The sequence below is a fragment of the Rhagoletis zephyria genome, unplaced genomic scaffold, assembly GCF_001687245.7.
Source record: "Rhagoletis zephyria isolate East Lansing unplaced genomic scaffold, Rhagoletis_zephyria_1.1 Rzeph_scaffold_00103, whole genome shotgun sequence".
Classification (NCBI taxonomy): domain Eukaryota; kingdom Metazoa; phylum Arthropoda; class Insecta; order Diptera; family Tephritidae; genus Rhagoletis; species Rhagoletis zephyria.
In genome coordinates this window covers 344,024-359,033 of record NW_016157187.1, presented here as the reverse complement: position 1 = coordinate 359,033, position 15,010 = coordinate 344,024, and the positions used below count along the sequence as shown (strand labels likewise).

The following is a 15,010-nucleotide window of genomic DNA, read 5'->3' as shown; positions in this document are numbered from 1 at the left end:
AGTGTACTTCTGCCATAAAAAGGCTTTTTCGGAGGTGGAGTGAGAGTGCAGAGCTCTCCATTTCTGTCTGTTGGAATCATTTATGATATATAATGTTCATCCCAAAATAAAGTACGATATAATTTTAGAACTATTTAGGAGTTTCTCTTAAACTGGCAAAAGCCTTGCAAAATTCAAAAAACTCAAAACTTTTATTGAGAGGTCAAGACATGTTTGAAATTAAAAAAACGGGATTTTCGATCAAAAAATCTGGTTTCTGCGATATTCGGAAAATCAAAATCAAAAAGGCTATATTTGTATATCAAAAAAAGAAACAAAAAAAACATTGTAAACCGGGTTGGAAAAATCGAGTCAATCACCCTAATACATACATATGTACACGTATTAGCTTCAATAGAACAAAAAAAAAAATCACCTAACATATTTTATATTTGCAATCTAAACAGTTCGAAATTTTTGTGTTCATTAGCATGTACACAGCAACTTAGTGAATGGTCCAGCGGCCAATGAGCGCACTTAAGCTGCCAGCTTTGACTTTTGTTTACGCAATTAATAATTTTTGTTTACAATTAATAAATACTTACGGGCAAGTGTTTTAAAATATTTGATATTTTGCATAGACACATTTTTATGTGCCCGCTTGCGATGATATAAATTATGAAAAATTTATGAAAGAAGGCATTTGATTTAAGGCGCTGCTTGTGAGTAAGGAGTAATGTAATGAATAACCAAATAAAGCATATCGTTAGTTTGGTAGTATAATGTCTTAATGAAAAACTTGTGTGCTAAGTAAAAAAGTCAAGCCATCTGATAGGGGAGGCATCTTCGATGCTGCAGAGCCTTAGCTGAGTCGCAATTCTGCTCTGACCAAGAGCTGTTAGCTTCTAATGAGCCAAAATTACTCCTTGACTATAAAAAAATTGGTCTAAAATAGTGTTCTTCGAAAAAAAACATGCAAAATCCACCGCGTTAGTGCAAAAAATTTTTATGTACACTAATATTATCGATTTTGAGAAGAGAAACACGATTGCACTGTATTAAAAAAATCGAAAAAAATTTTAACACCTCAGTTTTAATAATGCACTTTTTATGGCGTGCTTTTCTACTTAAATGCAGCTGCATGAGGCGTGGTATTTAGAAATTTTTAGGCCCTCTGGGAGCCAAGTTATAACAATTTTAAACCAAACTTCGAATCTGCTGTACGAGTTCTTACTCTGAAATTAGAAGAAAAATGCGCAAAAATGTCGAATGAAATTTCGAAGTTTAACTTCAGAATCGTTATAATTTGGCTCTCAAAGGGCCAGAGACTTCTACTTTGCTGAAATTAATGTTCTTGAATAGCACTAAAACGTACTTGTTTTTCGAGAGATATAAAACTGTGTGAAGGATGCATCGCTGCATGTAAATCATAAAAAATGCAATATAAAATGCATTTTTCAAATTGAGGGGTACAATTTTTTTCGTATTTTAAACAGTGGAACCGTGTTTTTCGTCTATATTATTAGTATAATAAAACGTAGAGAAATATTTTTTTGGAACAAATGCGCTGGATTGTGCATGTTTTTTTCGAAGAACAATATTTTTGACCACTTTTCTTAAGGTCAAGGAGTAATTGTAGCTCAATGCCAATATTTTTCTATGAAAGGGAATCGCATTAGCTTTCAAAGCATTTTGTTTCATATCCAAATGTCTGCTTTTGTCGAAAGCGCTACGATTAATTCGCATGACGTGTTCAAAAGGCCCACTGTGCACCATGGGGACTAACTGACGTCTTGCCTCGGCTCAGGGCTCAACTGCGGTCGAAGACTGAGAGCGCTCATTTAAATCTAATACCACTGTGCTAGCCTCGTCGAGCAGGTGGTCGTAAGAAGCAGATAAGCAGCAGCAATAGCAACGACAGCAACAACAACAACAAAGGAACAGCTGACATAACGAGGATTTATGAAATTTGAACCGTATTTGACCATGGAAGGCGGTGCACAGCCGGCAGCTCCACATCGAAATTTGCACAGCTTATGTAGCTACAGAAGCCCGATCAAAAATCGCCGGAAACACCAGTGGCGGTAGATTATCACCAGCGACATGGGCTCAGTGGTGCAGCACCTAGGCGATGGCACAATAATAAACGTAGAGCACGCTGGAGTCTGCGTAAGCAAACGATGAACCGCAGGAAGAGAGTCATATCCTTATAGAATCTTCTGATTTGCGGAGAGGCGGAAAATCGATGATCAAAGCGGGGAAGACGGGATACACTCGAGAAACTGGGAATATGAGCAAAAGGTAAAGGAGGAAAGAAGTTGTACTGGCATATGAAACCGCGCCCGTTGAAAAAGGCAGGTCCGGGAAAACTACAGGGCGGTCAACCACGTCCGTGATGAACAGATAACCAGGAAGACTAGAGACAAGAAAACTGCGCCCGCTGAAAAGCAGAGAAGCGGAAAACTACCACCTGTGCAGATACTGGGCACCAAATGGACTCGATGACATCACAAACGACCAGCAGCAGACCGCTAGAGAAAGTGCTTAACACCGAATCGGTGTCATCGCAGAATATGCAGCGGCGAGGTCGGCCGTGCGGCTAACAAGCAAAGCAGGTAAGCTTGAGTAGTGAAAAGGCACAGCCATGTGCACCTTGAAAGAAGATGACAACACGAACAAGTCGTCAGAGTACGCGATCGCACTGCTGAGAGCTAAAAACGAGGGCAGAACACCAAGAGATAGCGGGTCATAAACAGCTCTGTCGTCGGACAGTGGACTACCTCTAAGCGAACTGAGGCGAGAGCTCCTTTAACAACAAATTAAATAATTTGTGATTTTTCGAGTTTTTGGATACTTTTCGAGAGCTTCTTATGATTTTATCTTTCAAAACTCTCGAAAAGTACCGAAAGATTCCCATGAGGTATTTCGGAGTATTTTCGGGACTTTTAGGGGATTTTCATGATGTTCCGTGTTTAAGGAAAATTCGGATATATTTATGTTTTGACTTCAATTATTCTTAATGTCAAAAAAATTAAAACAAAAGAATTATGGATGCTTTTTGCTAAAAAATATCAGGAAAATATTTCCTTCCTTATCTTATAAAAGTATTAACTAAAAGCTACAACTTTTCTTTTCCCTCTGAACTTGAAGAAGAATAAGTTTTATGAATGAAGAATGAAGAAAAAAAACTATTTGCTTATATCCAATATAGCCTACCTCTTCGCTTCCTTCATCTCGGCTGTCGTTATGTTGTGATTGCACCAGCAATTTCAGTTTCGGACTCTTTGGCAGCCGACGTTCATACAGGCACGTAGACATTGGCACCTTTGCACCGCCCGGATAGTCAACGAATTTCCGACGCAATACCACTTCCTCATTTTCACCATCTGAATCGCACATAGACTCGTCAGCACCAACGCCGTCGCCGTCGCCACCACCGCTTCCATGCACCTGTTGCGTAGCCTGCAGTGCGATGCGATTCTCCACCGCTAAACGCATGGGATTAAAGTTCCGCGAACCGGATGAGCTGCGCCGCAGTAAGTTGTGCTGATGTTGTGACGTGTTGTGCGCGTGATGATTTTGATGATGTGGATGATGAGTTAAGCACTGTGACTGTTTTTCTTGCTGCTCAGGTGGCTGCTGCTCGAAACGCCGCATCAGCTCCATCTTCTCCTCAACGGTCATATTGTTAATACGTAAAGTGTTTGCATCCAAATTACGTATCATGTCGGCGATTTCTGAGGCAAGCGTGCGCCCAGTGCTGAGGGACTTGCGAGCAGAGTGAAAGGTGAGATTTTGTGGTAGTGGTGTCATAACGTCGGCGCTTTCCGCTGCAACATTGGCTTCATACTCGATTTCTTCGGGGGTTTTTGGTGTTAATGCTCTTGTGCGTGCCAAGCAATCATCGCTGACATTGGTGCGGCATGGCAACTCAGCGCGCACGTCAGGCGCAAGCTTCCTTGCCACATCGCTGGAGTGACGCATGCTTGCTGAGCGATTAAGTACTTGCTCGAAATTGAAAGCCTCCGTTTCAGGGAATGGCGTCCCAATTAAATTTGGCTTTTCGTCCTCGACAAAAGTTTTGTATTCGGATATGTAGCTGCGTTCATCGTGCGACGCAATGAATTTAGCTGTGTCCATCGCGGGCGCGAGCATATCGTCCGCACTTCCGCTTGCGTGATAACGAGCTGTATTATTATCACTGCTGGCTGCTGTCCTACAACGAGGCGTGAGTTTATCACAAGCACTTATATCAAGTGCCTTGTCCGACAGTTGCGATTTTTCATGATTAGAGTTGGTTTTTATTTCGCTTACGTTAATGGCTTTACGTATTTCCGGTGTTGCCATTGGCGCTTCGTCTGAGTAGTCATTGACTTTCAACAACGCTTTTAGCTCATCTTCTTCGATGCCCAACTGCTGTGGTTCCATTACCGCCAGTGGCGCTTGCTTTTTCTTTGCTTTTTTCTTATCCTTATCCTTTTCTTTTTCCTTTTCTCTTTCTTTTTCATTGTTCTTCACTCGCTCACTTTTCTTCTTCTTACTGCTACCCAAAAATAGTCGAAATATGCCACTACTGCGCGCGCTGCTACGCGAACTTATTCGCTTATCAACAGCGCCGCCGCCTTCGTAGCTGCTTCGATAGACAACAACATCACTCACATCGCTGGTGCTCATCATCCCTGGTTCACAACTGCCCTTGCCTAGACTTGGCGACGTTGCACTGCGCATGAAATATTTAGATTTATTTTTCTTCTGCTCTTCGCCCTCATTCTCTCGTTTTGCTTTCAGCGTTCTTCGCTCATTTGGCGTAAAAGTGTTTGCTTTATCGCCACTATCAGTGCTCTTATCTTTGTTGCACTCCTTAAGCTTATCGCGCGCAACATTGTTGAGACGCCGACTGTCTTTGACGTCGGCATTTCGTGCGCAGATTTCGTTGTTACCAGCGTTGTCCGCGCTTCCCTCTCGACTGCGTCGACCTCCTTCATTATCGTCTGCAGACGCACTTCTATGACGGACGTGCGCCCCCACTACGGAGGCGGCATTGATAGGTTCACTTGCTGGTGGTGCATATGTGGATTTGTGGCGAAAAACATTTGTGATCTTTACGAAACATTTATGCATTTTCAAAGAAAAAAATCCGAGAAGAACTGATGTGTTTGCAAGTTGTGAAGCAATCTTAGTTGCGTAGATTTTTAAGTATTCTATAATTTTATTAATCACTATTTCCTGTTGAAAAATTTCACGCAGAACACTAAAACTCTTCTAAAACTTCTGAAAAACTATATTTTTTTTTTTACTTTTTTTAGCTGCTTCAATTTTTATTTCATCATCGCTTATTTACTTTTTTCCACTTTCCACTACACACATATGTATCTATGTATGCATGTCTGCATATATGTATTCACCGTCAGTAAGACTACCTTTCAGCACTTCATTGAATTAGATATTTATGAACTTTATAGTATTTTTTAATTCTAACTTTTTCTTTATAAGTTTCATGCTATTCTTTATTACACTAAACCACATTTTCCTTATGACTCTTCGAAATTCACATTTCCGCCGTTCGCTTTGCTTCTTATGCGTGCTCCGTTCGCCACGTCACTAAGAAAGACACTAAAACTTAAAAAATAAAATAAAATAACAAGTTCTACTTCATAGATAGGTACCTACGTAATCACTTGCCAAACAATAATTTAATAATTTAAATAGCTTGTAAACATGGCCAACACCAAGCCTTCAATCATTGAAACTCATAAGCCGTTAGCTATGGTAAGCGCATGTGTATGTGTGCCAGATTATAAAAAATGCCCTGTAGGACCATTGTAAACTAGTTATCAGGCTTAGAACTTTACCACGATCGTAGTAGATTAACTAAGATTTTCGGTAAAAAATTGAATCTTACTACAATACACCGGTTTACCCACAGTCTACTTCTATATTCTTTCGAAAATAATTAAGTGTGTCCATTGCAGTATATGAATTAGAGATGGGCGCGGGACTAAACACTCAATCGCAATTCCGCCCATACGGATGTTTTCAAATTAGTAACGCGGATACCGTGGGTCGCGATATCCATAGCTAAGTAGAAATAAAAAGACTTTCAAATGAATTTTAAATAATATAAATAACTATGTACTTATGTGATAAGGAAAGTTAAATGAACCTACACATAGTGGGTAATATTCGATTAATTTTGTTCAAAAATGACCGGAAGAGTGAGTAGGTAGACTCCTGCTGACTTGAGCGGCCCTCTTATATCTCGAAAACAAATAATCGCAAAATTTTTTTGACCCCAAATTCAAGTTTAATTTCTCAATTTTACCCTAGCATGAAGATTTCATCAAGATATTCGGGAAAAAAATTCATCGGGCCCATATGGGCTAAAAGCCGTATTTTTTGATAATATTGAGTACTTTATTTAAATACCCAGTTTATTTTGGAACGAATTGCCGTCATCCCTTGTCAAATTTGGTTTGGAGACAAACTGGTTTCGGCGTTGTACCATCTTCAGTGTCATTTTTCATTCTGCAAATACTGCAAAACTAAGAAGACGTGCCTAACAAAACAAATAGGTAGTTAATAAGGAGTATAAATATGAGCAACCAACAAAAATTATTCAAATTGACACTGAAGATGGCACAACGCCGCAACCGGTTTGTCTCCAAACCAAATTTGACAAGGGATGACGGAAATTGGTTCCAAAATACATCATACACACATCCTGTCGGAAACAACAACAACCAAAAAGAAAATACATTTGACATTAGTGAAGAAATCCCACAAGCTGACAGCACTTGCAAAGCCATTGCACCATGCACGGAGTGCACGTCAAAAACTGGGTTTCCTATGGGACAGCTTTTCAAACCATGCAATACGTGCACCGTGAAAGGCCTTTACAATACTGCGAGAATATTCCTAATATATAATCATAAATTACCTCAAATGAATGGCTAACTGTACCGGGTACAAGTATTATAATTGAAAATTATTGAAACTTGAAATTGAGTACAATGATTTCTGAATACCGGTAAATGTAAATAAAACTCGGTACTTTAAAGTATCTATTCGACACTTAATTCTGAGTACAATACTTTAAATATATTCTAAACATGTGTCAGAGTGATGATTGGAACAGAGTGTTTTGAGTATTGAGTAATTTCGAGTTCTTTTGTGGATACTGAGTACTTTGGACTACTTTTAAAAATTGGGTATCGTCGGTCCTTTTGAGCAACGAGTTCTGACTTTTGGTTACGATACTGCCCAAAACACGTGTTCTTACCACCTTTAAAATCTGAATTTTGCTCCCAAGAAAAATACTAAATTGAATTGGTCAAAAATAGACGTTTCGAAAGACTGGCATTGTAAAAGATCTGAAACAAGTTAAAAAATCAAACAAAATATTTATAATGCATATTATCATTCCTATGAACAGTCTTTTTATCGATTACCCAATTAAATTAAAACCTCTTTATTTACCTACAAGGCATATCTCCAATAAAACGTACATACATTTATAACATTAAAGCAATCTATATAAATCACTTCTACACATTTATTTCTATATCTTTAATCGCTAGCATAACGCTAGAGTAAAGTAAATTTCAAGTGTTGTTTTTCCGTTATTAAATTAGTAAGCGTTTTGTAATTTTTTTTTTTAGTTTACTTTCCATCAGTGATTTTTGCGTTTGCCTTTTTATGTACATAAGTTACGAATATTTATAAATTTAACATTAAAATGCAAAACAAACACTTTCACGCTGTTATCAAGCGACGTAGTTAAGTGGTGCGCTCTTGGGGAGAGGAAGCTTGTCTGTTACACCTTTTATTCTCTAAAGAATATCTGTGAAGAAGAAGTATATGTATATATGTAGGTTGTATTAGTGATTTGCGGTAGATTCGCTGTTTTTTGATCTTACGTCATACTTTTTCTTAGCAGGTAATAGTTGCTTTCCCTAACTCGCAAGAAGTTGCAAGAATTTACAGGAATTTACCAGAAAGCGTTCCCGTACTCGGTTCTCTGGCTTATTTTCCCTTTTGACAGTCTTACAGGTTTTAACCCTGAAAAGTTGGGGAACGCAACTAATATTGGGCTTCTGAGGTAGTTCGTGGAAAGTGATGCGATAAGAGTAAATGATTAGTAATATCGTATACAAAAATGTCAAACAATAAAAAAAAATTTTGAGATGGTTAAACAGCCTATGCCAAAATCAAAGTCTGGGTCACTACAGCGAGACTGCTAGTCAATCTGGCACCTACAAAAAATTTCCAAAAAAATTAACAGCCCTAGAAAAAAATACTAATATCCTGAATAACAATATCCAAAATGTATCATCGGGTGTGACCGGGGTATTATTTAAATTAATGAAAAAACAAACAGATTTTTTCCTACTCAGCGCTAGGGTTGCCAGCTGTACCCTATTAGGAGGGTGCATACCCCATTTCGACATTTTACTCAAGTCATCAATTTTCAGTCTGGTAAAAATGACTGAATTGTAGCAGCACTGAAAGTTGTGGAGTCAATGTTCCACCGCCTGAGTATGTCTGAGAAACAACAAAGGAGCTAGAGCTGACACCCTGCCAGATGAGCTATTCAAATATGCGCGGCCGGCAAGGTAGCCAGGTGAACGCATGCTTGCCGACTAGAATTTAACTGGTCAGCCTTCTAAGCATAGGTTACAAGGTCTTATCGAGTGTATTGTGTGAAAGACTGAAGCCCATCGTCAACGAAGTGATTTGACCTTGTCAATGTGGCTTTAGACCTGGGAAATCCACCATAGATCAGGTATTCACAATACGCCAAATCTTGGAAAAGACCCGCGTGAGAGTGATCGGCACTCACCACCTATTTGTCTACTTCAAAGTCGCTTTCGATAGCACTAAGAGGAGTTGCCTATACGACGGGATGTCTGAATTTGGCATCCCAGCGAAACTGTTACGGCTGTGTAAAATGATGTTGAGCCACCATCATATGTGATACCACCAACTTCGTAAGAATTGGGAAAGAACCGCGAAGTCTTTTCTGCCTTTTCCAAAATGGAAAACGAATGGGTCTGGCGGTAATCGAGGATAAAGTATCTCCTGTCATCAGACCAACAATCAGGCAATTCACGCCTTGGTATCCACGTCACTGTTGACAGCTATAATTTCGAGAAAGAAGAGAATTTCGTTTAAGTACTTGGAACGAGTGTTGGCAAAATGTTAATCTGATTAACGATTAAAAATTAATGATTAAAATGTCAATCGCGATTAACGATTAAAATTGATTAATCGTAATCATCCATACGATTAATGATTAATTTTTTTTAATCGTTAATCGTCGGTTGTGATTACGATTAAATAATTTTAATCATTAATCGTTAATCCAATTAAAAAAATCTGATTAAGTGGTCTGGTTTGTCCGAATTTGAAACCAAACACGGGTAAGAGTTATTTCTTTTGTGTTTCACACTTAAAAAAAACGCATAATATATAAAAAAATAATAATTATTATTGTTAATAATACATAAATTGGGAATTTTTTTATAACCCACCGTACATGTGCAGAGGGATATTAAAACCTAGTTTGCTTAGCGTCTGTTAAAATAGATCTTAATGAAAATGCACACCAAATTGCTTAGATTCATGAGGAAAACCGACTTTGCCATACCCGGTTAACTGGCCTTGTGTGCACAGTAAAATTCCAGCATAAATTAATTAATCACCAAACCTACTTAAACAAATTAAGGGTTAATGATTAAAAATTATTTTTTTTTAATCGCGGTTACGATTAACTGTTTAATCAGATTAAAATTAATCATGATTAACTGTAATCGGATTGAATTTAATCGAATTAATTAATTAATTGATTCAAACATCAATCGATTAGTGCCAACACTGCTTGGAACCAGAATGAACACCGATAATAATGTGAGCATCGAAATCCAACGCACACTCACTCTTGTCAATAAGTGCTACTTTGAACTGAGTAGGTAATTGGGAAGTAAAGTCCTCCCTCGACGTACGAAAACCACACTCTGTAAGGCACTCAACATTCCCTAGCAGAGAATTTAAATACAGCGGCTCAGCTGGCGTAGCCATGCCGGTCGAATGGATCAAAATGCACCAGCTTTCAAGGTTTCCAACTCGGAACCCGCTGGTGGTAGCAAAGGAAGATGGAAGTCCCCACTCCGATGGAAATACCAAATGGCAAAGGACTTGGCTATTTTTAAAAACTAAATAATAGATAAGTGGTAAGAAATAATCGATTTAATTGCAGAATCGTACTCCTAGACAATTTTATTCAACCTCAGCACATCCTGTTTATACTGAGGATTAAAGTTTCAATACCTTACACTAAATTTCAATTATTTTAGATGGAAAGTTATACATTCACGATTCAACTTTTAAGTCATAGATGCTCATACTCTATTATCCCTTATAAAATCCTTTATTTATCACCTATAGAATATATTTAACCTTTACAAGCCATTCTTTAAGGGCAAGGGTCCAAAATACCCGTTTTGGTTATTCTGGTAGCAGTTTGCAGGTCATAATGTTCAATGAACTTTTTTTGCTAAAATTTGCTATAGGTGTTCGAAGAAACAAAAGTTATAAATTAAGTCGGTTTATAAGTAAATAGCATACATGAATTTTTTAATCAAAAAAATTATGAACTTAGCCCATTGTAAAAAATGATGGTAAGGTGGAACAATAAGCTCTTGAAAATTGAGTGCTAGGTCTGTATCGAAATATTGGCGCATAGCTTGGTTGCGGCCCTAGAAGAAACATTGAGCACACTTGCTTTTCTAAATGAAAGCGTTTTTAACTTGCAACTCAAATTTGGCATTCAGTGCCACTAGCTTGAGACTATTCCGTAAAATCGTAATATGACTCAATTTAGCTAGATAGGTATTTAAACACATGCATGTAATATGTACGTATGTACATTAGACCGCACCGTATACCCCAAGGCAATTTACTTTTTAAAATTTTCGTCAAATCCTGCAATTGCATTCGGATCTTAAAGTATGTTACACATATGCATATCGAAGTTGTCATCTCGATGATAAAATTGTTTTCATTCCAAAGTTCAATGAAAGTTCATCAAAAATCATTAAACTTTGGCCCTAAGTATTACGATTCGAAGGTAATTTAGATTTTGCTCTGCCGAACGTAAGGATCGGCTTTTTACACTTTTAATCCCACCTTTGGCATGAAAGATCTTAAAGTATGACTTATAAATATTACCTAACTTTGAAAATTAATTTTTTATTTTACGTATAGGTCAGATAAAAAAAAAAAATGTGACCGAATGTACACAGTTACATAGGTATCACTAACAAATATTGAGAAGCAGTCCCTAGTTTTAAAAAAAAAAAAATGATTTTTTTCGAAATTGCTTTGCACTCTTTTTAAGACTTAGTGATGTACGGCGACCTTTTATTTTTTTTGCTTGTAAGGTGGACGGTCTAGTGAGCAAATGTATGTACATACATATGTATGTAGATACATCAAACTTTACCCATCCCTTTTAAAGTTTTCAACGCAAAAAAAAATATGTACTATAGTAATTGTTGAATAATAATTACTTCTATTAAATTCATAAATGCCAATAAGTAAATTTTCTCATTATTCTGGCGAACTGGCAACGTGCAAATATGTGGTATGTATAAACCTTCACAAAGGTATCGGCATTCACACATTATCACGCAACAAAAATTTTTTTGTTTAAACAATGTTTCACGTCATTAAATTTTATGGCTTGCTATTTAGCGTAATCAAATAAAACCGACAAAAGAAAATAATTTCCAGTAATGCGCATACATAAATCCTTTTTGTGGCACTACTTATGCAGCTTTGGCTTTCGGTTTTCAATGATTAATGGTCGGAATTAAATTTATTTATTTAAGCTGTTTTCATTTTTGGCAAGCACTGGGGCAGAGGCGGAAAAGAGCGCACAAAAAAATGAAATAAAATAAAAAAATTAAATTTAAATAAATAGAAACTGTGAATGAGTCAAAGCGAAAGCAAAAAAAAGTGCAACAGAATTAAAAAAAAAAAAAACTTAAACACTGATTTGCGACCTGCATTCGCCACGGATACTCCACTTAAGAGGCGCCTAGTTTGTTTTTATATGCTATGTATGACTTTGTAAGATTGTTACGTCTGTGGCTGAGCCGAAATCTGTAATGCTTTCACTTTTCACGCGCGGCCTTCAAACGTAAGTAAGCACAATATCAAAAAGAGAGAAAAGAAATGAGGGAAAACACTTTTTTCTTCGCACTGCACCTATGGCAGGCTTGACGACGTTGATGAGCTCATATAAAGTAAACAGTTTCAAACTGAATTATTTTTAACTTTTTAACGTTGGATTATTTGAATGTGTTGTTAACACACACACACACACACACACACATATACATACATATGCTCGTAAGGGATTATTTGCAACGCCACTTTTCTATTTTCACTCACTGCATAAATTTTCGTTTACACAAATTTGATTTCAATTAAAATTTCTGATGATCCTTATCACAGCACACATTTACACATTTTTATAAGTATGTATTCATATGCGTGTAGCGTTAAGCCTCCCACACTTTATTCACCAGGCCATCTCTGTAACGTATGTATCACTGCGGCCAGCACTTCTTGACTGAATACTCAACTCCTCGACCGCATAGTCGACCGCCGTCAAATTGTTTAAAGCGCTTTACGGATCGCCAACGCCGCTCTAATTATTATGCCAATTGAATGAAGCTACTTTGCGAAGGTGTATAGATGTACTCATACTTAAGTATGTATGTAGGTGTTTTGTTGCCGTTCATGAATAACACAGGAGGTGATTATCTCGAATCAACAAAATACGCTCGTGCACACAAACACAAGCACACCGAAAGGCAAAGTGGTATGCCCTAATGTTATTTATTTTGTTGTTGGCACATTTCGAAAACCATTGAAAGTATATTTGGAAATACAATTTGCAATTAAATATCTGCTCTCGCTGCTACTCTTTGTTCTCAGAGATATTTTGCTAAAATACTTAAGTATTTTAAAATATTTTCTATTCTTTGTTTGATTGCTTGCCTCTCACTTCACTTTGATTGACAATGATAAGACCCGCTGTTATCTTCACATCTACATTTGTAGACATTGCTGTGTATGTTAAAGATTAAAAATACATACTTTCCTCGTATATATGTACATATGTATATTAAGCTGGTCCAAAAATACATGTGAAAAAAGTAAGGTCTGAAATTTAATCGAAAAATTATCGTCACTACACACGAATAAAGGCGCGTAAAAAAATTTTGCGAAAAAAGAAGTTTATGAAAAACTTCGGCGAAGTATGTTAAGAGTTTTTGACGCTAAAGTTTTTTTATGCGTTTTTTTTTGCGCCGTCAACTTTTGAGCTCGCGCCTTTATTCGTGTCTAGTGACGATATACCTTCTTTATTTTGAAATCAAAAAATATTTCTAGGTCGCTCAAAGCGCTCAAAGTTTGCCCTGTATGTATGTATTTTATATGAGAAAAAGAAATAGAAATATAGAAATAGTACAGAAATCTTGAAAATCAATATTTATCGATCGAAAAACTCTGTTTACCCAGTTGCTTATTTTGCCATTTAATATCAACGATTTGTGATGAATCTCCTTTGCATTTTTTTAGGGTTTTTGCGGACCTATAAAAAATGGTTGCTATTAAAAAATGGTTAAATTAAAAATAGGGTATTAGTAATTGAAGTCTCCTGAAGAGAAACAGAGTTTTTGGATCGAAAAGTATTGATTTTCAAGAATTCTATGCTATTTCTACGGATGATTTTCTTACAATATAAAATATGTACATAAGTACATGGCAAACTTTGAGCCCTTTGAGCGACTTATAAATATTTTTTGGCTTAAAAATAAAAAAAAGGATCTATTTTTTCGGTATAGAGAGAATAAAAACTTCAACTTTACCTTTTTTTTTACCACCCTAATGATATGTACATATAAGTAAGTATAAACACGCATACGTAAATACTTATTTATAGGTAAGATTAGGCCGCATTGACATGTTTACAGCCCATTTTGAGAGAGATTAAAACTTATGTTTGGAAACAACCAGAGCTCTTACCGAGTTCATAAATAGTAAATAGCCAAATCGATGCGCTAATTTTATGTTTATCCTACTAATTTTTTAGCAGAAAAAACGGTAATTATTGTTCTATATTACCGACAAATTTTGAATTTTACACGAAAAGTTACGAAAATCTGCTGGAAAGTCTTGAAACCCCCAAAAAGTTTCAAAAAAATTCCAAGGAAATAATCCCGTAAAACCTTGAATAAATTAATTATTTTTCAATACTTTAGGCTAAAAAGTAAACGGTCCTGCGAGCCGAACAAACTGAGGTCCGGAGCTGAAGATCGTCACATGTATTTACATTCCGGTAAAGGACTACGATTTGAGGGAATCCACCTCAGCAAGGTGCCTCTTCCGGGCTAATTGATGTCCTTGTAAGAATAAAAGCCGACATCACTGCCATCTAAGAAATACGCTGGACGGGGCAAGGCGAAACATGTTTGGGGCCTTGCGACGTCTACTACAGCTGCCTTGTAAGGGAGCGGAAATTCTGTCTTGGAGTTGAGGTGGGAGAGAGACCCTCTTGACGAGTACTGTCGTTCACTCCGGTGAGCGAACGTTTAGCTACAATCTGCATCAAAGAGGGCTTTTTCAACATTTCGCTCCACAGAGGAGAAGGACGAAGCATCCAAGGATATTTTTAAGATCGCTTGAAATGGTGGACAAGGAAGGGATGTATTCCCTCAGCCCGCCAGCTGAGCTACACAAGTGTTGGAGAAGATAGTAAGAGCGCAAGAACTGAACCGTTCAGGAACAATTATTTATAAGAGCTTGCACCTGCTGGCGTACACCGACGACGTCGACACTATCGGTAACAAGAATCTCGAAGTCTATTCTGCCTTTTAAAAGTTAAATAAAGAAGCAAAGTAAATGGGTCTGGTGGTAATATAAAGCACCGAACTAAATGATTTGCACAGTACACCTTGTAAGA

At 37.2% G+C, this 15,010-nt stretch overlaps 1 protein-coding gene across 11 annotated transcripts in view; it reads right to left on the bottom strand.

Moving 5' to 3' along the window:
* Pde8 (phosphodiesterase 8) overlaps positions 1-15,010 on the bottom strand; it is a 280,798-nt gene that overhangs the window by 43,103 nt on the left and 222,685 nt on the right. Inside the window, exon 1 of one of the 11 annotated variants that reach the window (XM_017633080.1) lies at positions 3,196-5,222. The exons of 9 other annotated variants lie outside the window; for them this stretch is intronic. In XM_017633080.1, the coding sequence (XP_017488569.1) occupies positions 3,196-5,100 (1,905 nt within the window). In that variant the 5' untranslated portion in view covers positions 5,101-5,222. Of the gene's footprint in view, positions 1-3,195; positions 5,223-15,010 lie in introns of those variants that run through there. One more of the 11 variants, XM_017633071.1, reaches the window with a different exon arrangement.